General features: G+C 41.6%; 5 protein-coding genes across 6 annotated transcripts; 1 reads left to right on the top strand and 4 right to left on the bottom strand.

Moving 5' to 3' along the window:
* Window positions 1–1,844: 1,844 nt before the first annotated feature.
* On the top strand, window positions 1,845–8,246 carry LOC115732728 (autophagy-related protein 18f). The gene is made up of 8 exons (XM_030663440.2): window positions 1,845–2,393; window positions 4,495–4,944; window positions 5,025–5,453; window positions 5,594–5,830; window positions 6,003–6,833; window positions 6,952–7,118; window positions 7,266–7,610; window positions 8,031–8,246. Exons 1-7 carry the CDS (start codon window positions 2,109–2,111, stop codon window positions 7,606–7,608), a joined length of 2,742 nt encoding a protein of 913 aa, XP_030519300.1. The 5' UTR covers window positions 1,845–2,108; the 3' UTR covers window positions 7,609–7,610; window positions 8,031–8,246.
* A 350-nt stretch (window positions 8,247–8,596) lies between these two features.
* LOC115735497 (disease resistance protein At4g27190-like) lies at window positions 8,597–10,351 on the bottom strand. The gene is made up of 2 exons (XM_030666762.2): window positions 8,796–10,351; window positions 8,597–8,701 (listed from the first exon to the last, which is right to left on the bottom strand). The coding sequence occupies exons 1-2, from the start codon at window positions 10,341–10,343 to the stop codon at window positions 8,696–8,698; spliced, it is 1,554 nt and encodes a 517-aa protein (XP_030522622.2). The 5' UTR covers window positions 10,344–10,351; the 3' UTR covers window positions 8,597–8,695.
* Window positions 10,344–11,750, bottom strand: LOC125313696 (probable disease resistance protein At4g27220; the record flags this gene model as incomplete). Its single annotated transcript, XM_048273527.1, has 1 exon — window positions 10,344–11,750. A coding segment is annotated over exon 1 (1,407 nt), but the record flags the coding sequence as incomplete, so codon positions are not given.
* Window positions 11,751–13,513: 1,763 nt separating this feature from the next.
* On the bottom strand, window positions 13,514–16,674 carry LOC115734481 (transcription factor ILR3-like). 2 transcript variants are annotated; one of them, XM_030665301.2, is made up of 5 exons: window positions 16,426–16,674; window positions 15,091–15,153; window positions 14,513–14,590; window positions 14,185–14,347; window positions 13,514–13,987 (listed from the first exon to the last, which is right to left on the bottom strand). In XM_030665301.2, the coding sequence occupies exons 1-5, from the start codon at window positions 16,563–16,565 to the stop codon at window positions 13,721–13,723; spliced, it is 711 nt and encodes a 236-aa protein (XP_030521161.1). In that variant the 5' UTR covers window positions 16,566–16,674; the 3' UTR covers window positions 13,514–13,720. The 2 variants fall into 2 exon arrangements, with proteins under 2 accessions (XP_030521161.1, XP_048131354.1); XM_048275397.1 differs by lacking the exon at window positions 15,091–15,153.
* Window positions 16,675–17,921: 1,247 nt separating this feature from the next.
* LOC125313975 (WD repeat-containing protein 25-like) lies at window positions 17,922–23,591 on the bottom strand. The gene is given in 7 exon segments (XM_048275393.1): window positions 17,922–18,141; window positions 18,180–18,600; window positions 20,017–20,429; window positions 20,432–20,485; window positions 21,395–21,565; window positions 22,422–22,814; window positions 23,374–23,591. Coding segments are annotated over 5 exon segments (1,293 nt in total). The 5' UTR covers window positions 22,705–22,814; window positions 23,374–23,591; the 3' UTR covers window positions 17,922–18,141; window positions 18,180–18,228.
* Between the last annotated feature and the right edge of the window lie 841 nt (window positions 23,592–24,432).

Below are 24,432 nucleotides of genomic sequence, written 5' to 3'. Positions count from 1 at the left end.
AGTCTATAAGATTTAAAGATCATGCAATATATGTTTTTTTCTTGCAAAAGGTCATAACCAAGGAAAAAGAAGGGCGGCGAACTTCGGCCCGGGTAACGGCAGGCAATACTGGCACGGCTACGTTTCATCGTCCGGAGATTTTACACATTTTGCAAGCAATCATAGAAGCAACACCCCATATAGATTTAGATTTCCTTCATTCTCCTGTTTCCGTACATACTTAGCGGGAATATTCCATAAAATCCGCAAAATTGGCAAAAACTTTGATCGATTCTTCCGTGGCATGCAAGTTGGACATGGCTTGGGAATTCCATGTCCTGGTCACACCCTTGAGAGGCAAGAAACGACTTTTGCTTGGAGAAAAAGTTGTGCATATCTTCTTCTTCCGTTTTGGTTTTCCCTTTAGTTTAGGTCCTCTCAAACAAAATGGTCAAACCCCGTGCGGAGAAAGAACATCATAATCCCAGCATTCCCGTGATCAGAGCCGTAGTAGGGATTTGAGGCCGTAAGATGATTGGGCATGGAGGTGCTACTATCATAGATGCGGGGTTAGACTTCCGCTCTTTGCAGAGAGGCAGTGCAAAGGTACCGAGTAATAAGAGTAAAAGATAGGACGAACAAAAAAAAAAATTGATGGCACCAACGGGTCATTCGAAACTATAATCGGATGAAAGAGAAGGTCGTGATCCAATACCGGTATAAATTAATATAAGCATTATTGGTAGGGAAACCCGTTATTTATGATTATATCCGCAATTTCATATCGATAGAAGCAACATGCATTTCATGAATGCCATGTCAATTTCAAACTGATTTTATTAATTTAATTCTTGATTTAATATCAGCAAATTCACACGCGTGTTGTTTCGAGAAGTCGTACACACGTTCGGGCGCAACGCCATGCCGATCCCAAGAAAAATAAAAGAGAGAGTTAAAGAATATTAAAAAGGGAGATAAGAATCACGAATATAAAAAGAGTAAATGGAGAATAGGCTTTATTACATGACTATCTAAAGTAATAAAGATCAACATAGTATTAAATAAATCAATTAAGGATATACAATATCAAAGAAAATATATTTTTGATTTCGATAAATGTGTAGAATTAAATAGATATCATAATATCGCTAATTGAAAAAAAAAAAAAAAAGTGCCGGCAAAATCCGATAGACATAAATTCAGTGCGACCCGCCCGGACAGCTACGATTCGTGCGAGGAAAGTCGTCGTTTTGGTTCAACAACAGGAAGCCCATCCATCACCACCGCATCAAAATCGAAACACAAATACATCTTTAATGACAACAATAATCGGTAATAATAATAATAATAATAATAATAAATAATTTGAAAATACAAACAATATATATTATTGCAAGGTAAGAATTCGAGGATGTAGAAATGGAGAAGCGCGACACGTAAGCCAAAGTCCAACTTTTATTTTATTTTTATTTATGACGTCACCCCTCTCCATTGACATTATCCCCCTCTCCCTCCCTCTCTGTCTATCTCTCCCTCTCCCTCTTCCTCTTCTCCTCCTATGTTGTTGTCTTGTCTCTCCCTGTTTTGTGTTGAAATCCTATATTCTCTCGCTTTCCGATTCCGATGCCTTTTTTTATCTCTGATTATTAAACTATTCATTACGCGACGCCCCGACCAAACCCAGCTTCTTATTTCGCGTGAATTTTTTTTTTTCGATTAATTTGATTGAATTTGTACCATACCCTCCTCTCCATTGTCCCCCATTTTGATTTGAGCTCGGAGAGGCAGATGAAACGGAAGCTGGAGACTTCGCGAATGTCGTGAGAAAAAAAAAAAAGAAGGAAACTTTGCTTTTCGTGCTTCTTTTATTTGCCTGGCTATATCAAAACCCGGGACGCGACAGAAATCCCGAGGCGTTTTCTTGGGTTTTGTTTCCGATTCAAAGCTTAGTTTGGAAATTTTTTTTTTTGTTTTTGTTTCCGGATTCTTTGAATTTGTATGTTGTCGAAGATATGAGGAGAGATGGAGGCGTTTGTCACCTGAAATTTGAATCCCTTTGGGCTGTTTCTTGAAATTTAGGGGGCTTTTTTTTTTTCGGGGGGTGGGAGAAGAAGAAGCAGCCTGGGGTTATGATTATAGCAGAATTCGGAGAATCGGTGCTGGTTTTTGTGCCCTGGTTATTGTTGGCTTTGATCTCGCGGGCTTTGGGGATGAGGAATAATGATGGCCAGAAGACGCGCGGCGACCATTCGCCGCGATCGGGCCGGGTTAATGGCTTCATCCCTAGTTCATTTCGTGCTATTTCGAGTTACTTGAGGATCGTTTCCTCTGGAGCTTCGACTGTGGCACGGTCGGCGGCCGCATCAGTGGCGTCGTCGATTGTGGATAGGGATGGTGATTCTGGCCACGATCAGGTATAATTTGCTGAATTTATATATTAGCCTACACGTTTTATTGAACTTTTAGCTTTGTCCATGCTACGGTTTTGAGTTTTCTTTTCATCGAGGAGTAATAACCAGTAGGGATACGTATAATCAGTATGTGGAGGTTAAAAGATATGTCCTTTGGAAATGCTGCATTCTTGAGCTTGGTGGCTACCCTGTAGTAGGCGTAGGATTATCGTGGTATTGATGTAGTACATTAGAAGGGGTAGCAAAATGTTGGGGACGGAGCTGTCTGGGATGGTGTGACCATGTGAGAAAAGTGGGGAGCCAGTTGCTGACCCCATGTCCAATTCGAGAACTTGCAGAAGAAATAAGCTGATCTTTTGGTTGCCTCAGATGAACATGCAGTATCTTGGTTCTTTAGTATTCAACAAATTGGGTAAATAAGCTTTAGTATCCTTGTAGACAGATGGAGTTGAACTATGATGGAGAATTATTTCTTTTGATATGTTCATTTTTATCGGGAAAGTGGCCACCGCTATCGTTACTTTTAACTTTTTTGGTTGTAGGTTCCTTACATGTTGGATTTAATATAATTCTCTAGTTACAATATCTAGCTGATGCAGGAAGAGGGCATAATTGTTCTCTCTGCAAAAGAAATTCCCCTTCATCATTAGTTGTTATCGTTAATGTCACGTAAGAATTCATATTGCTGACTCCTGGAAGATGACGACAATAATCGACTATGTTATTCATCTGTTGTCTATTCGAAGCTCTTGTGCTGTACCTTGACCTCATAATGGGTTTGTCTTTTTCGATGGGCGTGCTTATTTTTTAGTCAATCATGAAGGGAAGCGTTTGATTTGGGCCGCAGAGGATCCGTATGTCTTGTGAGATAAGTTGGCCGGAGATTTTTTTGTTGTTGTGATGTCATTACTGCTTCTCTTGTGCCAAACAATTAGCATGGATCATGTAGCTGATGATAGGAAGCATGCTTGTTGTCTGCCTTTCGTTTTTTTTTAAATTTCAGTATTCTTGAAGAGAATTCCTTTGGTGCATGAATAATTTTTTTTTTTTTGTTCTGGGAAATCCTGTAACTGAAGGTTGTTAGTGTGACCGGGGCTACATGTGTATTGGCGAAGAACTTAAATAGATCATTATCTTGGTAATAGTAATAGGGAGCACATTAGGGTTAACTGCCTTCTTAATTAAACGACTGCACTATGTCTGCAACTAAATTTTTGGTTATTTCACCAGTGAAGGGCCGAGGCGTATTGTTTCTGTCACTGGCTTGGGAGTTCACCTCTTTTACTTGCTTGGTGGCTGGGAGAGGTGGAAATTCTTCAAGTCTTGATTTTAGAACATGAAAACCATAAAGCAAGATGAGATTTTTTTGAGGTGAAATTTTTAGAAGATGGGTTATAAGTGGTGACACCTCATCTTAATTTGTTGCTACTACATTTTCCTGATTGAAGGGCTAGTTCTAAGCTCCTTTGGACCGTACTCTAAGCGAAAAGCTGGACCAGGAGGACTTCTAGTGGATAGAATCTACATGGGATTACATGCAGATGTCCGATTCTAGTAATTGGTGCTACGTTATTTACTGAGATGGATATACTATGTTTGGTTATTTGTCATGTGAAAATCAATGGAAGTGTTTGGAAACTTTAGATATCACCATATCTTAGGGAATTAACAGTTCCAGCAACTTTGCTGGGAGAAATTATTGGAGTTGTCATGTCCGCCTTGTATTTCTCATCATGTATAGCTGCTGGGAGGAGAGATGTGTCATGCCCACAGGAGAAAATGACCGCTACTACTTCATCTTTAGTGAATCTTGTCTTATGCTTCTACTGTTTCTTTCTGCACTGTGAAGAAAGTACTAAGTTTCATCATCATGTTCGGGCCGTAAGAAGTTTTGACACTGTCTCTGTTTTACCTGTGATGCTGACCTCATTTTCCTATTTTGAAAGAGCTTAGCTATTAATCTCCTTTCACTTTTTCTTGGTAACTTCTAGTTTGTCATTGCCTCTTTTGTGGCTAGCCCTGGAAGCTTTGTATTGTAAGATGAGAACATAGTTATGAGGTCAAATGGCTCATCTTCTTGTTTTTTCTCTTGCATGTAATAAAGGTGCTCTGGGCTGGATTTGACAAGTTAGAGGGTAAAGGTGATGTTAATAGGAGAGTTCTCCTGCTCGGATACCAATCTGGCTTCCAAGTTTGGGATGTCGAAGAAGCTGATGATGTGCGCGACCTAGTATCTAGACATGACGGTCCTGCCTCATTCATGCAAGTGTTACCAAATCCAGTTTCATCAACTAAATTGGAGGACAAGTTTTATGAGAGCCGACCCCTGCTGGTAGTCTGTGGTGACAGTTCTGGAGGCCATAACTTCCAGGATGGGTTCACCACTCACCACAATGGAAACATGCCTAACAACAATGATAATATTTTTGTGCCTACTACTGTTCGGTTCTATTCCTTGAGGTCTCAATCGTATCCACATGTTCTAAAGTTCAGATCTGCTGTTTATTCTGTGAGGTGCAGCTCTCGCGTTGTTGCTGTTTCTCAAGCGGCTCAGGTACACTTTTAGAATAAAAAATGTCAATGCTGTAGCCACTTACATTACTAATCCCTCACAGAACACTCAATTAATTGCAGATACACTGTTTTCATGCCACATCTCTAGAAAGGTCATATACTATTCTTACAAATCCTGTCGTCTCGGGCCCTCCTGGTGTTAGTGGTGTAGGCTATGGGCCTCTGGCTGTGGGTCCTAGGTGGCTGGCTTATAGTGGAAGTCCAGTTATAATTTCAAACGGGGGACGTGTCACTCCACAGCCTCTCCAATCTTCTACGAGCTTTTCTGGTTTGGTTTCAAACGGTAGCCTGGCGGCGCACTATGCCAAAGAATCAAGCAAGCATCTTGCAGCTGGGATTGTGACTCTTGGAGACATGGGTTATAAGAAGCTATCCAGATATTACTCTGAGCTTCGACCTGATAGCAGCTCTCCACTGTCTGGGAGTTGTGGCCGGAAAGGCGCTGGAGTGGTCAATGGTCATCCTCAAGATGCCAATTTTGTTGGGATGGTATGTATGGTTTTTCTTGTAGGTTAAACATCTGGATTAGCTTCTCTGTTTTTGTTAAACAGTTTAATTTTCCAATGGCTGGTTCCTGGCACGATGATTATGTCGTTTCTCCTCTTGTTTTTTTTATTATGGTTTTCCAGGTCATTGTCAGGGATATCATAAGTAAATCTGTGGTTGCACAGTTTAAGGCGCACAAGAGCCATGTTTCTGCATTATCCTTTGATCCTAGTGGGACCATTCTAGTTACTGCCTCAGTCACGGGTCACAACATAAATGTCTTCAAAATAACGCCAGTGTTTGCTGGAACCTCCACTTCTTTTGATGTGGGATCATCTTGTGTGCACCTCTATCGGTTGCAACGGGGTTTAACCAACGCTGTGAGTAATGTTATTTCTTTCTGTTGAATTTCAGCTATTAGCGAGTATGATTTACTAGCTTAACCTACCACTTTTAGCTGTTATTGAGTATGATTAACCAGCTTAACCAAAAAGGTAGAGGGAAATAGGGAGTTTGTATCCACCAATATTAATTTGATGGTTCCTTTCTCAGGTTATCCAGGATATAAGTTTTAGTGATGACAGCTGTTGGATAATGATTAGTTCCTCAAGGGGAACAGGCCATCTGTTTGCTATAGATCCTTCTGGAGGATCAGTTAGCTTTCAGTCGGCTGAGTCAACTTTTGCTGCTCAGAATGGTGGATGGGGTGTTGCAACTAAGTCAGCTGTTCGGTGGCCACCTACTGCAGACTTACAAATGCCTAGTCAACAGAATATTTGTGGGGCAGGTAATCCAGTTACACTCTCTGCTATAAGCAGAATAAGAAATGGAAACAATGGATGGAGAGGTACTGTAAGTGGCGCAGCCGCAGTCGCAACTGGCAAGTTTCATTCCCTGCCAGGGGCTATTGCTTCATGCTTTTACATATGCAAAAGGAGTGATTCTTATGCAGATCGAAATTCCTCAAAGGCCAAGTACCACCTACTAGTATTCTCCCCTTCTGGTTGTATGATACAATATGCATTGCAAATATCAAATGTACTAGATTCCATGCCAACACTGGCTGAAGTGGGGAATGCATATGAATCAGAAGCAGATTGTGATGGAAGAATGGTGGTTGAGGCAATTCAGAAATGGAATATATGTCAGAAACATACAAGGAGAGAACGGGAAGACAACTTTGACATATATGGTGAGAATGGAAGTGCAGATAGCAAGAAGATATACCCTGAAGGAATCATCAAGGGAAGTTGCAATTCTGTTGTTGGAATCGATGCAGCAGCAAAGATAAGGATTAGTTTTGAAGAAAAGCATCATTTTTATATTTCAGAAGCTGAACTTCAGATGCACCAAGCTCAGATACCATTGTGGGCAAAACCTGGGGTACCGTGCATCCTTCTGGATTTTGATAATTGGATGTTGCTATTTTTTTGCGACTTTTGCTCTCTATCATTTGCTTTGAGGTTGTAACTTCTTGTTGGTTCTTTAAATATCTTGCCAGATCATCTTCCAGTCAATGGTGGCAGAAGACGTCAAATCGGATGAAGAAAATGCTTCAGAAGGGGAGATTGAGGTTGAAAAGATCTCATCCCACATAATTGAAGCAAGGTCAAAGGACTTAGTTCCAGTTTTTGACTATCTTCAAATGTCCAAGAATCAACATGCCAGGTTTCCATTGACCTTCTTCCTCTTTATGTATCATAAAGTTTCTTGAGGCATGTGCATTTCTCGTCTTTTAGAGTTTATACTTTGGTTGGTGCTTTTTCTAATTATCATGAGGGGTAAGGTTTTCTGACAGTTGATTTTTTTACTCAGAATTGTGAACTTAAGCAGCTACAGCAATGGGCGACTACAGCATCAGACATCTGCACTGTCAGAGAAAGGCAAGCTTTCTTTCAGGAGCAGCCTTAAAGGCAGTAACTTTGCTGTGGCACAACAGGACAGTGTTGAAGAGACTGCTCTATATGGTCTCGTGATGCCCGAAGAAAGTAAGGATTTTGTAAATGGTAATGTTAGCATGGATCCCGAGACCGGGGCTGAGACTGTAAATAAAAGGGAGAGCACGAAATTGGAGGATCCTCCTAAAAATGTAAATAGCAACAAAGAAGGCTCGACGATGGACAATAATTTTGAAGATGAAGGCGATGAGCTTGATTAGAGGTAAAACATCACTCCTATGCTTAGCTTAGCGAAGGTTGTTTACAATGATTTAACTTTGGTGGTTAGAGATTTTTGACGAATCTTGTTATCACAACCGTGTAGCTTCATTGACATTAGGACAGAACACTCTTCTGAACTAATTTTTGAGTCTCCTTGGTTCAGGCTAATGTTCATTAGCTTAGCCTTCCAGTGAAAGGTTAATATCAATCTTAGGATACTAGCACTCATGCCTAGAAAAGCAGTTGATTTGATTTAGGTCATTACGTAAATGTTTCTCCTATACTATCCTCGATTAGGAAAAGCAGGGCCTACCGATTGGCAGCATTGTAGCAAAACTTGATTCTTGGAATCAATTTTCCTGTGGCTGCTGCTTCTCAGATAATTCCAGAATTTAATGTATTCACTTTTCGTCATATGCAGGTGTGAAACTATTCTTTTATTCCTCTGGGAGACTTGTTCACTGTTAATATTTGTGGGTTGTGGAAGACAGGCGCAAATGACCTGAAGGAAATTGTACATAGCATGTATGTGGGCTTCTAATTCTAAGTAGTCTCTGTACATAACTGACAGTATATAATCAGTTGTAACACATATAGACGACCACTTGTTCTAGTTGCTATTGTGTGATGCATTAAATTCTTTTACTTGCGTTATGTTGGCTCATCCGGTGTTTCTGATTATTGGGAGTAAATGATGAAATCGCAGTTCTGCGAGACCACATTATTCATGTTGTGTTGGTGAGCACTGTGATGTGAAGCTTGATTCATTCCAACCCCAATATCTAAAGGCAACTGCCCAAGGGACACATATGCATAGAAATGCAAAGGACAGCATGAGACGGTCACATGATCTGGTTCACGGTCTTATTGAAGAACATTCGGAACTTTGCGCGATTACAATCTGTAAGAAAAGCATAGAGGTTACAAGGCGATATTCCACCCACCGGTGCATTTATTTTATGGGCTAGTGCTCATTGAAACACATTACAAAGCGAAATGTCTGACGTTTACTGGTAATAAAAAACTGTCTCCAAGCTCTCTGAATGAATCAAATGGCAACAACTGCACGATTGCCCATCATACTCTTCAGGCCTTCAAAAGAAATAATATTTCAGGATTAAAGTTTCTAAGTATTGTATCAGAAGCAGAAACAGACAAAGGTAAAAAGTGAGGGAATTCTTTTTACCTCCCTATCTCCTCTTGTTGGTGGAGTAGCAATGAACACTTGGAACCTCTCCTGAAGGCTGATCTTAATGTCCTCACTTGGCCATTTGATGTTGTTCCACCACTCCAATTCCCCCCTTATTTCTCTGATCGAAAACCCATTTCGGAATGCGAAAGGAAGCCTGTCCAGCTTGGGACAGTTGCTTACCTCGATCCTCACTAAAGATGGCCAATTTGACATTCCAGGATATATCGTCCTCAAACTTGTCAGATCCCTCATCTCCAGAACTCTTAGTTTTGGAAGTACTCCACCCGGCAGATTTCCCGAGATGACGACCTTCATTCTCTCGCAGTCCGCGATCTTGATCTCATTGAGATTATGGAGCTGGCACAGAAGAGCGTATGAGATTAGTTTCTTCAGCTTTGGGCAGTCAACCACCTCTATGGTTCTTAATTTGCCAAGGCACCCTTCCTGTAGCATTCCATCGACAATTTTCACCAAGTTCTCTAAACGACTCAACGTGAAGTTCTCTAAGTTCGGCAAGACACTGTCCTGGATCTTCTCCTCCCTCAAGATCACCTTGATCCAAGAACAACCCGTTATGCTGAGTGATTTCAAGTTCTGCAGACCACGCAGACTCTTCTTGCTAACTATTTCAGATAGGTCACTTATGCCACCGCAGTTTATGAGGTCCAGGGCACTCGCATTGTGCAATAGTACCTCAAGGCCTCCCTCCAGGAGCGTGAGGTCAACACCTCTAAGGATGGCCCTCTTCTCATCCTGCTGAATGGGACTATAATAACTTGATTCGCATATCCTCGGACTAACCCATATCCTGAATCTTTTCAGTCTCCCCAGCCAATCACGACATGGGACTATACATTGGACAGTGTCTAGCCTTATCTGGAGGTTGGAAAGTTTCTCCAGCATAAACAACTCATCTAACGCCGCTCTTTCTCCTCCTAAATTTTGTTCCGTATCCCAGGTATAAGCACTGAAAGACATGTCCAACTCCTCGAGATTAGATAAAACCGAGAAAGTTCCGGCTTCGATATATTCTAAGTGATGGGTGCCCGCTAAGTGTAACACTCTTAAACAATCAAGCTTGTCCATCTCTGTAGGCAGCTGCTCCAATGGGGTGCCAGAGAGATCTAGCACTTCGAGTTTGCAAAGAGCGCCAAGGGGAGGCAGATTTTCTAGATACCGACAGTCTCTTAAAAGAAGAGTGTGCAGTTCACTTAGCTGAAAAAGGGAAAGAGGCAATGAACATATTGAAGTGCAGCTCAAATTTAGGTACCTCAGTGCCCTCATTTCTCTTATAAATCCATCCGGAATCTTCTTTAGAGGATTTCCTTGGAGGAACAAAACCGTGAGCTCGGAGCAACCCAGGACCCGAGTAGGCAGCTTATGAATATTGCTGTTCATGTGCGATATCCGTCTCCTCACATGTCGCAATTTCTCGGGCTTCTCAGGCAACTCATCAATCGACATTCTGGACTGAGGGAAGAACCCACTTTCCTTCTCAACTAAGGATATGTAAACAGCAATGTCCCTCCAAACATTGTGCATCTTCACGGTTCCGATCCCATCGCCCTGCTCTAACATGCAAGAATCCTTCAGATTTTCAATCATAGCGATCCCACTGTTGAAGGATTCCTCGATTGTTTGATGTTTGTCTATTAGTCCATCCGCTATCCAACATTGTATCAGCTCGCTCTCTTTAATAGAGAAATTTCCTGGATACAAAGAGCAGAATAGGAAGCAGGATTGATGTATCTTACTTGGCAAGGAGTCATAACTCAGCTTCATTGGTAAATGGACTTCTCTCTCAATACAGCTCCCCCCACTAGGAACCACCAGCTTCAACCAGCGGAGCATATCTTTCCACAGTTCAATCATTCTCTTGTTCCTCATGGACTTCCCCACCGTCTTAATGGCCAACGGCAATCCACAACATCTTTTGCAGATTTCTCGTGCAACAGGCTCGATGTCACGAACCATGGCAGCATCACCGGCACTTTGCACAAACAAATCCCAAGCTGCTTCTTCCCTCAGTAGGTGTACCTTGATTTCTCTATCTGTCATCATGTCCCTGCACACATCAAAGGACCTAGTGGTCAGAACAATCTTACACTTGGCTTGATCATCACCATGGGGGACCCCCACGTCCTTCAAGTCGATTTTCTCCCAGACGTCATCCAAAATAAGGAGGGACTTCCTTTTCAGCATCAGTCTTCGGTATATCCTGTTAGCCCTGCATTGCATACTCTCCCCCGGCTCAAACTCTAGGTTCAGCCTCTCAGCAAGAAGAGACTGAATCGTAACCAAGTCCGAGTCCTTGGAAACTGTTACCCAGATGACTATATCGAAGGATTCAGCCAAGGAACATTCGTAGAGGTTATTCAGGTTCGCCAGCAGCGTAGTCTTCCCGACGCCTCCCATTCCCCAAACCGCAATCCTGTTGATATGATCGTCGTTTATTAATTCCATGATCCTCTTCAGAGTCTCCAGGGCTGCTTCTTGGCCTGCCAGAGATTCTGTTGCCATTCGCTGTACAGCTTTACTTGGAGACTTCCTATCGGCTAACATCACTTGGAAATTGCAAGAGCTGATCAATTCTTTAGCCCTTTTCAGTCTCTTCACTGTGCGTCTGCTTTGGCGGTATCTTGAGGAGATGTTCCAGCAAGGAGCAGCGGAGGAACTAGCAGGGCCATCATCGAGCATTGTGTCCATGTCACGCTCGAGCTCCTCAACATCCTGGAGCCACTTGTTCACTTCTAAAGTGGGAGACTTCCCTTCTCTTCGAGCAAATGCAATGGCTTCTCTGATGCTGTTCTTATGCTCGGTGAGCTTCTTCATTTCATCCTGGAGCGTCACAACATTTCTGTGTGACTTCAGTATGGCTTTGGTTCTCGAGATGACAAAGCTGATAAGGGATCTAGTAATTTCAGCAGTAGCCGCGACTACGAGCTCCATGGCTACAGAAGGGAAGGTAATACGCTTGGAAAACGTTTTTATACAGTTTGAGGGTTGGTATTGTCCAAAATGAATCAGCGGAAAGAGCACAGAAGAGATGGAGCAAGAAAAGAGATTGACAAAGGCTTGTCACCATCCTAGAACGAAATTGAATGGAAGCAACCGGGGACATCCGTTCTTTGTTTTATTGTACCTTACCTTGTTAAGTAACTTTGTAGGATCTGTTGAAAGGATAATGGGACAATAAGTTACATAACTTAGGATTTTCGAATACTCCGACGCACCAGCCAAAAGTAGCTCGTCTCATCATTGAAACCAGTTCAGAATAGCACAGAAGTGATGATACCCATAATGTTCTCATGATTATTTCAATCAAGGCCAACGCATACGATCTATGTCGCGGTTTCAAACGTCTGAATTTCACCGACAAGGCATTTCCTTTTATGATAACTCTTCTGGCATTCCTCCCTTAAACAAACCAAGAGGTCCTAATATTTTTCTACATAACATAGCTGCAACCAACGTGGAACTGCAATTCCCGTGGGAATACCAGTATGTTCTGATGGACCATGAAGATCTTAGAATGATCAAATGGTCCAAGGCCGTGGAGATCAATGACAAGTAAGACTATGCCCAGCATAGAGGTCGAAGTCCGCAAACAGGGTCTCACTAATTTCTTCCGAGGCTCATGGATCTACCTCCTACCTCAAACACCTCGTGGTATCTGCCATTTGCTCGGAGCATAAGCCAACACTAACTGCTAAATAAATTTATCAGCAGAATCGAAGACAGGGGACAAACATAAGCGCCAACAAATTTGTCGCTGTCGTTCCTGGCATCCAAACTTCAAGCTGGCCTATGACCGCTTTGTCCAAGCAGAAGTAGATCTCCTAGGCTTAGTTATATCAGATACTATTCGAAGTCACAAAGAACTAACAGGAAGAGTCCAAGAACTCCACCTTGGAAACTCACTGTAATACCTTCTTCAACTCCAAATGATTCTACGGATCCATGTCAGTTGTCGAAACCTTGCCTTTCAAGCTCACTCCACTCATGAAAATTCTCCATTCAAATAGAAAATCGCCAACTTCGCAGCCCGTTTCTTACCTAGCTCTATTTCTCTGCAATGCAAATGACTTTAGCAGCCACTGTTGTTGCCCATTGCTCCAAAATTTCTTTCTTTCCTGGATCCTTGCTGGAAAATTTCCAAGTCACGTCATTTCTACAGGGTTCTTCTTTGTTTAACTTAGGGAGTCAAAAGCTAAACGAAACATAACAAAATCTTTTCCTTTACTTCCTTATCAGAAATACATCCAGGATATATTACTGGTCAAGGCCAAGGATAGTCTCATCCAAATCTTCACCTTTATTATTTGCCATTGCAAACTACACGCGTAGACCTGGACAGCTGCAAAATTCCGGATTATCAGGACAACATCTGTAACACCTACGCATAGTGGCAGAGTGAAGCCTTGGCCGAGGATAGGCTTCGCTCGGTTTGTAGCCCTTATATACCGAGCATGCCGAAATCTCCAATAAATCCATCAAGAGCTGTCAAATTTGCAGAGACTTGCAATTAATCCATTGGCATGAATTCAAAGCAGATAACGAAATTTGCACTAACATAAGTTGGTAATTAAATCCAACCAAGACTTCACTGAGATGCGTTTTGTTGCCGAAACATCTTATCAGAAACATATTTATGATAAATAGGCCTAAAGGGAAGCTGCACGACAAAGTGTAGAGGAGAATCCACTCGAAAATGAAACTAGGAAGATAGCTACCTTATAAAATTTGGTGAAATTTACAAGTGAAATCGTAAGTCATGATAGTTGTGATCGTACACACATACTCGTCCAACAAAAAACAGTCAGTAGACTTCCAGAAAAAGCTAACCACTAAACATGACAAACTGAATCAAATATTGAGGATCAAATGAAAGCCAGCCCATATGATCTGACGTTGCCAACTTAAGCAACTGGTGGGCGGAGAACATGATCTTGTGAGGTATCCACAGCCGCTGGAGGCATAAATTGCCACATAGCGACACCGGGGTAACCAATGAAAGGCACCAACTTGTTTCCGGGGGCCTGGCCTTGGGTGGCAAATGCCGCAGGAATTGCATGAGGTGGAGGCAAGAAGCTTGGCTGTGCACTCATGGCCTTCAATTGGTGTTCCAACTTCTCTTTCTCTGCTTTTAATCTTTGCTTCTCGTCACGAAGCTCATTTTTCTCAGCCTAAAAATGTGAAAGCAACTGTAAGACACTGAAAAGTTTTAACCAACCAATTCAAATTATGGTCACCGCCCAACAACTTCATGGGATTGAGGTAGAAAAGACTTCAAATATTGACAGAATTAAAATACTCAAATTAAACAAAGCCAGGAAAGCATGCCTTAATTAAATTCTTCAAATGTTTATATTACATTAAGTACCTTCAACTCTTTGATTTTCTCTTGGAGACTACTGTTTGAGTCCTTCAATTTCTGAGCTTCACCACGCAACTGGGTCACCATTCGAACCACATCTATCAATATTGCAGCCTTGTCTGTCTTAGGAGGCCTTCCAGGCTCAAGGATAGATGCCAATTCCAAAAACCTACCAATTATAACATTGTGCAACGTTAAAAGCTTGGAACGATTCTATTTCCTTTCAGCAAAAAGCTCATGCAAGAGGGCAAAGGGTATGCAAGTGATTGTTGTGACGAGAACTATGTGAGTGCATATGCATGCAAGAGTGTACAAGGGCGGAAGAGAGATTTACTTGTCATTTAGTCTATCTCTACGCAACTTCTCCCTACATGCCTTGGAACTAGAAGCACTGCATGATTCAGTTCTAAACCTGCAGCAACATCTCCATATCAGAAACACATGAATCCTGCATAAACCAATCACCTGCATAACCTCATAAAGCAAGTCAAAATATGTAATATGTGCCAAACTGACAAAAAACTGAGATTCAAATTTCAATCAAGGATTGGAAAATCTTCACTTCCTAAGCCCAAATTCAGCCAGACTTGAAGTCTTCAATTTCCGACAGTAGAAACAAAATTTAGATAAGCAACCATGACAAAGAGAACTCATTATCAGTCAATATCAACTAAAACTAAAGCGTTCTGCTCACATGCCCTTAACATTAGCATTGATCATGCTCACAGGCTATTACTGAAACAATAACAAGGAATCCTTGCGATGCAGCATAATTGGAGTTTAGTCTCCTACATTATGGCCATCTCCACCACCAGAAGGTTCAACACAATTACATGAAATGAATCGGAAAAAGTGGAAATTAAAAAATTTAACTCCGATTGTTACTTTGCAATTTAACATAGATACAAATACCTCTTTTTTGAACCATTTTCCTTCGCTCCATCTGACTCCCCGAAAGAACCATCAATTTCCGTGCTACAGAACAAGTACGCGCGTAAGAAATCAGAAGGATAAACACAATCAATAGAAAATGGTGAATCTTCAATCATCTAAAACAAGCTTACGTGCTAGACCCACAAAAAATCAGAGTAAACTTCATTTACCAAACGACTCACCTCAATACTACAGAAATACATACACCTACAGCACAAGCCTTCAGGGTCTATACCGTGATTAAACCTTCACATTAGCAATCCCCAAAAAGAAAGTAATCATCAGCAAATCTTCGCCCAATTAGTGCCTAAGCATCCTAAGAATTTGGAATCCTGTCATTTTTAAGTGGAATTTCAGGGATTTCAAAGATTCACAGACTTTGTGCAGTTTTCAGAAAGCAACCGAATAATTCTTTTTATCAGTAAAAACCCCCTCAGACTTGCAAATGGAAGTCTACTTCCACCAACCAGTAATGTATGTGCAAGGCTTAACTCCTGATAGAGCAAGCTCCTTTTGCATAATGCTGAAAAACCCAAGTCTAAAGAAGGCCCCGGAAATCCAAACCCGCAACAACTAAATTAGGGACTGGGCTGATAATCATATAAAAATGAAGTTCTTCAGATATTTGACGGATATTATGCAAGTCAATCTCATCTTCTCAAACCAAACAACAATCTTGTATCTGTTCATTCCTTCCCACACTCAAAATACAGCTAAAGTCATGGCTAAGGACAACTTATTCTTGTTTACGCAGCAAAGACAACCCTGATGGCTGCGGCACCAAACACTTGCGCAGCAGGTGAAAATAGCCCAATGGCAGAGCATAACCTTGTCCAGGATACATTTAGGGGTTCAACTCCCACATTCTGCTCCACCGTCTTTGTCTGAAGCTAGGAGTGGAGTGCATAAGCCCCTTTAGACATGGGGGCAACAGATATAAGCAAAAAACTTTGAACTTCCCCAAGATTAGTGGCTTAAAATTTTGCTGAGCAGCGATCTTCCTATTGAATTGAGAATCGTTTACCATCCTTGTACTATGTCTCCATGTTTTGCGAATTACTTTTCTCCACTTTGCAGTAATTCTCCTAATTTCTCTAAAGCGCTCACTGTACCCCCACACAGGCCCTCCGACTTATCAACCACAAACGCCGAAATTCTATCCGGATGCAATACGGCATACAGCTACGAATTCCTCAAAATCATCGGAGTTGGCATTCCATCACATGGACCGGAGACATCATCTAGATTGAAATCACCGCTCCGTGCAAAGCCCCAATTTGCCAAACAAAAAGGATGGTCACATCGCGCAAGTACCTGAATAGGGAAGACCCGTTCAGAGGCTGATCGGGCCACGAAAATCCGGAGCCGGAGACCTGGAAAGGGCCGTCCGCCACGGCAATATCGTCGATCAAGCCAGAGTCGTAGATCCAATTCGCATGCTCCGGAGACACCATCTCGATTCGGACGACCGAATTGCCTTCCACGACGCCAGGCAGAAGAATTTGCGCAAGGTTTTACACGGGGAGAGGAAAAAGAGATTGGGGGAATGAGATTAAGATAGTGGCGGTGGACCTGGTGGTGGTGGTGGTACGTCAAAGCCAGTCGTGGAGTAAACCGGGTTTTCCAGAGAATACGGGCTCTTTTCGGGGCCCGCTCGAATGGAATGCGGGTCGGACTCTCGAGTTGTTTCATTTTTCAATAAGGAAAAACATAAAAATGGAGGGAGCAGCAAAATAACAAAAACATAATAATATCCTTTTTTAATATCCAAAAACATTCGACCAAAAAAAAAAACTAAAATATTCTCATAACTGGCGCTAATAATTTATCAACAATTACACAATTGAATAATCGAGCTGGCGACACACATGCACATATATATATTTCGCATTATAAAAGATTGTTGAAATCCACATGACGACATGACACATATGAATTTTTTTCAATAGTTCCTTTTTATAGGTAATCGCGTATCTACTTGGAAGGGTGGGCTCAAACATTCAAAATGAAATAAGGGTTGCGACGCCCACGCATTTCCGGTATACGAGAAATAAAAACATCGTACATTTTCATGCGGAAAATGATGCCGGTATATACGAATTCAAGAGGAAACGGGGGGATGATCAATAAACTTCTATTAAAAGCACGACCGGGACAACTACAACAAAATTGAAGACATCTTCTTCTTCTTCTTTTAACATAGACACGATTACAGTCTTCCGACTTGCCAATCTTCCATTAGATGTTCAGTAATTTTTTGTTGTTTTGGTCCACCATATTTAGAGCAAACATCAATTTCGTTAATATGAACGTCTCAAGACACTTTATGCAGACAAATCCCCAATCACAGCGCACTTACATGAAAAAAAACAGTTAATAAGGAACTTGGCGCAGTTGCTTGGAATGTTTGAAGTTTTCTAATTTAGGGATTGGGATCATCCATTTGAATTTCATCAACCACATATAAATTGCTCCGAGTCAATGCCACATGCGCTAGGAACTTAACCGGTTCGTGAGACCTGTACAATGTTCCATGGCCTCCAGCCGAGTCTCTATATCCGTGCCTTCAAACTATAGAGGAAAGAATGGGTTCATACTAATGATTTGGTCAAACTCTTCCTCGTCCTATGGCCCGAAAAAGAAAATCTCTTTCTGGCATATTTAGTGTGTGAAGAGAGGGGCTTGCCTCTGAAATTGGGAAAGAAGGCAAAAGCATCCTATCATTGTGGCAAATCTCACAACAGTACTCATCATGCTTCTTAAATTTGGAAGTCAACAACTTGATGGTGAAATATCTGCAATCTCGTGGCAAACAAGCGAGTCATCACAATAGTTCCTCAAGAGAGACTCAGAGAGAAAAAATCAACTTCCCACAAAGTTCAAGAATTCCATGGGGCAACCAGATTAGAAGTTAAGAATTAAATGATAAACGATGGCAAAGCTAAAACCAATACTCTTAGTCTCTTGCACGTCTGTCAGCAATCACATGCCGTTGGTATAGGGGTACCTTCTCTTCTAAATGCTGAAAATTCGGGGGGGGAGGGGGAAGGAACATTATGAGCTTGTGTGAGGGGGAAGGAAAATTATGAGCTTGTGTGAGTCCGGAAATACAGTAAGCTACTCGAACACCGATATATCTCCAGCCCAACTGCAAACTGCAATAAAATTTGACATGATGGGGTGGAAAGCCACGTCCACGCATGGTGATGCGTACGCCTTGGTTTTCCGGAGAAGCTCAGATGACCCGTACTTGTAAAAGTATATGGAACCTTCTGAAGAGCCCGTTGCAAGCATTTCACCGTCTAGGCTGAAGTTGCACTTGATGGGGAACCCAGAGACTCCATGACCCTCGTACCTTTTATACTTGTCAAGCCGAAAAGGGGGGTTTGAAGAGAAAAGGGCGATATAATTTCCATTTGACTGGGCAACAAAACAAGGCTCAGTTGGATGATGCCTAATACAAGTGCAGGTATAGGCCTCTCCATAAACCTGTGAGAGACAGACATGGGAATTTACCATACTAGATAAGTAGATATGCATAAAGAAAGTTGTAGAACTATTGTCAATAAGATCCACTGTTTAAATTGATGATATTATTGGTTAAGGTAACATGTAGATAATACTTGAAGCATGGGATGACCAGAATATTTTCACAGGTAAAAAGCAATTGCAGATTTTTAGACCATCCTCTAATGTTGGCGTGATAAATCTTTCTTCCTAATTAGAACATAGGATATAAATCAACACTTCTCTAGTTGAATGTGACAACATGAGATGACTCAGGATTGACCTGACGGTAATCTTTGTAAGAGTTTTCACTTCTTTCCTTCCTATTATTTCCCTCTTCTTTGCTTGGTTGTAATTAATTTCCTTAGACCTATACACTACCTAATTCTCTATCGATATGTCTATGCTTCTTAAAGGTGGCAAAAACTGCGGGCTTCAACACATGAGTAAGCATGTCTTAGGTCCTCTAGGAGCAAATGTTGTAGGTGCTTCAAGACCAGGAGCCAAGTGGGACCCGCATTTTTTTAACAATGGGTTAGCAATTATGTTGGCCCTGGATTAAGTAAAACATCTACTCTGGCAGACCTAAAATATTGTCTATGAGTCATGACTCCAAAAACTCGAATTGAGGAAAGAGACTTCTGGGGACATAAAGTACAGAAGCCCTAGACAAATTTCTCTATGAGTAGGGCAGAGGCGATGAAAAGCTGAGTTATAGAATAAACTTATTCACTTATATGGCAATAAGCTGCATGACGATTATGATGTAGAGTCCCCTCAAACAGCCTAAATCCAATGGATATAATGAGGCCACATCTATCACTTTGGTCCAGGAAAATTGGGCAATGCTCGGGATACTAAGACCCAAGCACTAAATTGGTTTGCTAAGTAATGTGACTCTCTGTAGTGGCTATTTAAGTTAGTGGCCCATTCGAGCATCCAACAGGAATCTGACACATCACTTAGTAACCAAGCATAGAAGATGAATCTTAGCATGCTTAGTATCATTCTATTGATATATTATTTCTGCCCAAAATAATAGAACTGTATCATTTGTTAGCGAAAATAAAAAATCATAGTTGGGTTTTCTAATCTGCAAAGTTCATCATTTAAAGTAAAGGTGACAAAAGATCTGCCTTGCGATAGAGGTAAATGGTCGAATCCCCATGCCAAAAGACGAGTTTCAGGTTTGATTCTTGACAACAATCTTCAGCAAGCTTTGCTCTGTCTTGCAGTCGCTAGATTAAACACTATCATTACTCACTAAATGTGCATACTACTTCAAAAGCTCAAACTTATGAGACCTTTACAAGCAACTTGCATATCAAAATAACACTTCCTCTCTAAAAGAAACTCAAACAACTATAGCAAAATCAGTCATAATTAGTGAATGCTGACCTGATTGGAAAGAGGAACCTGCCGGGAAACATCCCAAACTATTATTGCATTTTCGCTGATATTGCTAAAGGAGACATCACTCGAAGAGATGAATTGCTTGCCATCTAGAGAAAATTCCAAATCAAGGATTGGACCAAGTTGACGTATATACTCATGTGTTGCTCTGCCAGTTCTGACATCCCATAACCTGAGCTGGCCTTTTGCTCCTCCTGAAAGGAAAAGGTTGAAGTTGTCTGGGTGGAATTTCACAACATTGACAACTTGGTCCTCCTTGAATACCTGAGTCTCTATCCCTTTTTCAATATCAACCAACCTTGATGTGCAGTCATATCCACAGGAAAGTACATGCCAACCAAGCTTTGACCACTTCACATCCTTCACTGCAGCATTGTGATGGCTCAGAATGCGTGCTTCCACACATTCCATATGAAGACCTTATGATCCATGCCAGCCGATGCAAGAAGACGAGCTGCAAACTAACTCTAGAAAACAGATTAATTGGGAGATCATGAATACAAAGCAATTACCATCATAAAAATGGAGGCACAACAGAAGAGGAATGAACAAATCATTTTGTGCATGCACATGATGTGAGAGGCCCCATCAATATGCAGGTGTTTCACATTTAGTTTTTACATATTGAGACCACCTAAGAATGCAAGTTACTGCAAACTTAAACTCATGCATTGACCTTAAAATGAACTAAAGCAAATTTGATCATGCAATAGCCATGACAGACTGTTATAGTAGGGCAAAGCAGGTCTCTTGAAAAAAGTTTTTTATTGTGTGCCAACATGAACCACATGGATCTTGCATTTGCAAATTCCCTCTAATTTGGCCTATACGCAAAGAGATTTATACATGAATCAACTGCCCCAGATATGAAACCACGTTTGATCGTAGTGAATGTCAAGGAAAAACAAGGATAAGGTTATTATCAGAGAACCAAATTTCCTCAATTTCATTCTGTTTTTCACTCTATTCGCATGCTCATTCTGAGTTTCTATTTGAGGTCCACCACCTGATCCTTGGAATTGCTAACACAACAGCTCAATGAAATAGTGGATAAAATTGGATAAACCAATTAAAATTTTCCTACTTTTTGACTCACATCCAAGCTGTGGCTTAAGGAGTCACAATTGAGGATGCTTTTGGGATTGAGTTCAGCTAACATGTGCCCACAAGTCAGTTCGTGAATCGCGATTTATTGATAGGTGCATACCGAAGTAAGCTCAAAATATCACAGTGCCACACCAACCATCTTCTAGAGAAATAGCAAAGATGGAAAACTACTATGTAATGATTGATGCAACAAATAACAAGACAGGCAGCAACTAGAAGCACGTGAGGCAGAAACACTGACATAGCCAGATCTTACCATGACTTTCTGACCATTGGATCGTGTTGACAGCCTTTGTATGGCCCTTGAGAGCTATAGATAGCCTTCCTTGTATTTGACAAAGATGCCCACGACCTTTTGTTTGATGCCTCAACAGTGATAGAACATCAGATGGTAGGTCTGAATCCAATAAACTTCCCATACATGAAACTAACAGCAGAAAAGCATAAAGTCAGGATCTCATGTTTCCATTAGTGAGATAGATACGATTCACACAAGCTAGAAATGCAACATCAGAATGTGGTATTCATGCATGCAGATAAGACGCGAATTACCGCCAAAAAAAGAACAATACATCAAGAATTGCTTCACATTCATCTAAATCCTCCATGTTGCAATTCAAGGGGAGTAAATTTCAAAAACCCACACATAAAATGCACACTAAGGTTGGAAAATTACAAGTCATTCTGTCGATTAGCTTTGTAAAATTAGCGATCTATCAAAATGAACAGTATATGAAGTTTGCCAAGCATGTTCAGCGCGAAAGCATTTAAAGATGTCCTTTATTTCTTCGATATATGTAGCTCATGCGCATTTCTTATCCAAAGTCCTCTACAAAAATATCCAAGAAGCCATACATGTTCTCTCCAAATCTATAATTAACCATATCGCTTTACTTTGACAGCTATGAAACCAAATTGACTATCGGCAAAATGAGTCTCTTCCTTCTAACCTCTGTTCAATTAATCTTCGCCACAGCTTCATGACGTGAGAAAAAGTGAGCTTAAGCCTTCTATAAAACTGTCATCCTGAAATGGGAAGTTTTGATAGCTTGACAATGCAGGGCAGTATCTGCCGGGTTTTTCTCATTAAATCACCTAATATGGGAATTATCCTATTGCTCAACCATCCACCATCATTCCCTGCGTTTAAACAACTAAAACGGATAGCAATAACCCGAAGAAAGACTTCGTACCCAAGCATGCTCAACCAAACAGAGAATACTAAGAAAAAACCAAGCACAGGTGGAAAAAAAAAAGGTTCGAGACAAAGTTATAACATTTACCAGCGGCAGAAGTTGAAGCTGAAGGATAAGTGTTTCCTGGGTCAAGAACCTCAGTGGATGGTGAACCCAAACCCAGGAGGGCACGCTCTCTTTTGGATACATATCTTCCATGAGCGGGAGCTTCGGCTGGAGGAGGATACAAGGGATTGGATTTGGGGGAGGAGATTGTATGGTTTTCGGGTCTGGGTCGCTTCAGCGGAGGGTGGAAGGGACGTGCGGGTTTGGGTTTGGGTTCGGGTTCTTCGTCGGAGGAATTGGAGTAAGCTCTGCGCAGCAGATCCATCGCCTGAGTTTTTGTGTTGTTCTTTGGTTCGTGTTACTTGAGATCGTATTAATCCTAGTCCTTAAGCATGACGAAGTAATTTGATGACATATCAGCTCATCGGTAGCTACCTGATTATACAATTCCAGAATGTTCTCATGGACCATAAAGAGGAATTCAGATGGAAAGAACAGATGATTAATGAGGTATTTGAAGGAAGAATTGCGAACGAAATCATAGCTACCCCTATCAGCTCAACCATGGAGAAAGACAAGATGGTTTGGACATGCACAACTTCAGGTTCTTACTTCAGTAAAAAGTGCCCACCGTCACATCATGCCCACAGAAACAAAGCAGCACGCAGAACAGCCAACATCCTCATATCAAACACCCAGACAGCTATGGAAATTGATTTGGAACACGAACGTTAACCCTAAAATCAGACCCTTCATCTGGAACGTGTGCCAAAACGCAATCCCATCGTCAGAGAATTTGTTCAAACGGAAAGTCTTACCCCGAACCCATTTGCCGCCGAAAGACCCCAGAAACAGTTGAATATATTTTTCCTATTGTGCGACTGGACTCGTGAGGTCTGGAAACACCCGATATTAAATATCAGAATCACAGACAAGGGGCTCAGCCGCATGGAGGAATGGGTACTACAGCAAGGTAATACAAATGCGGACTCACCTTCTCTAGATTTGGTAGCAGGGGCTCTCTGGAACGCCATGGAAGGCAAGGAACCGTTTCATCTTTCGCCACCCAAAACCCCGATCAGAGCAGCTTAGCGGGAAGCGGCCTTGGATGCACAAAAGAACTTCGAGAAATGGAACCGTAGAGGGGTAAAAAAAAACGAACACACCAGCAGCAACTCCTCTTACCCGAAATCTGGAATCCACCGACAAGGGATTGGCTGAAGATCAACGTGGATGGGTCTCTTGTGGACGGACAGACCATGGGAAGTATCGCAGGGATATGCAGAGACGAAGCTGGGAGAGTGGTGGGTGGTTTCATTAAACGGTGAAGCCAATTGAGGGTATGGAAAAGAAAAATAAAATTCCTAACTTTGTGGGTATCGAATAAAGCTCATGACGGGATCGAATGGGATTTCTCAACAATAAGATGGGCTTAGTGAATGTTCGGGGGAACTGGGGATGATCCGGTGTGTGAAAAACTGTAACTTTTAGCGTCGAGATAAATGGAGAGCCCTCTCAGTACTTCCAACCCTCGGGAGGGATTCGAGAGGGCAAACCCACTTTCTCCCATTGTGGTGGCAGATGTGTTCCGTCTGTTGTAATGCATAATGCAGTAGAGAGGCGCTTGACGCATGTAAGGCATCGAGCTAAATGGAATTTGCCCCCACCTTTTCTATCATCGTTTATACAGACGATTCCTTTTTCTTCCTTGATGGAAGAGTTAAGAGAGTCCCAATAGCTGGCAGATGTGTTAAATAAGTACTGTTTCCCTTCTGCACAAACCATTCACGGCCAAAGACAGTCTCATCCAAATCATCAACATATATTATTACACCGGAGAGCGTTAACTGTACACATTGATCCTCTGTCCCAGGTGGGTTTCGTGCCTTTTCTATGGCGAAGTCTACTATACGAGGATAGCAGAGACATTGAACCTGACTCTTGGCCAATGTCAGACTCAGAAAATCAGAGACTATCTCGGAACGATGCTTTAAATCCGACATTTGCCGCTCAAAAGAATATTGTCAACGAAGCAAAGAGAGATAGCATCAGT

The sequence above is a fragment of the Rhodamnia argentea genome, chromosome 2 (assembly GCF_020921035.1).
Source record: "Rhodamnia argentea isolate NSW1041297 chromosome 2, ASM2092103v1, whole genome shotgun sequence".
Classification (NCBI taxonomy): domain Eukaryota; kingdom Viridiplantae; phylum Streptophyta; class Magnoliopsida; order Myrtales; family Myrtaceae; genus Rhodamnia; species Rhodamnia argentea.
The sequence above is the reverse complement of the archived record's forward strand: the minus strand, read 5'-3'. Positions and strand labels throughout refer to the sequence as shown.

Coding starts and splice junctions, on each gene's coding strand:
- LOC115734481 (XM_030665301.2), bottom strand. CDS start 16,565: ATGGTGTCTCCGGAGCATGCGAATTGGATCTACGACTCTGGCTTGATC. Junction 14,591..15,090: donor GAAAATGGTTCAAAAAAGAG/GTATTTGTATCT, acceptor ATGTTGCTGCAG/GTTTAGAACTGAATCATGCA. Junction 13,988..14,184: donor AGAAAATCAAAGAGTTGAAG/GTACTTAATGTA, acceptor TCACATTTTTAG/GCTGAGAAAAATGAGCTTCG.
- LOC115732728 (XM_030663440.2), top strand. CDS start 2,109: ATGATTATAGCAGAATTCGGAGAATCGGTGCTGGTTTTTGTGCCCTGG. Junction 4,945..5,024: donor CTGTTTCTCAAGCGGCTCAG/GTACACTTTTAG, acceptor AATTAATTGCAG/ATACACTGTTTTCATGCCAC. Junction 6,834..6,951: donor CATTGTGGGCAAAACCTGGG/GTACCGTGCATC, acceptor ATATCTTGCCAG/ATCATCTTCCAGTCAATGGT.
- LOC115735497 (XM_030666762.2), bottom strand. CDS start 10,343: ATGCACAATGTTTGGAGGGACATTGCTGTTTACATATCCTTAGTTGAG.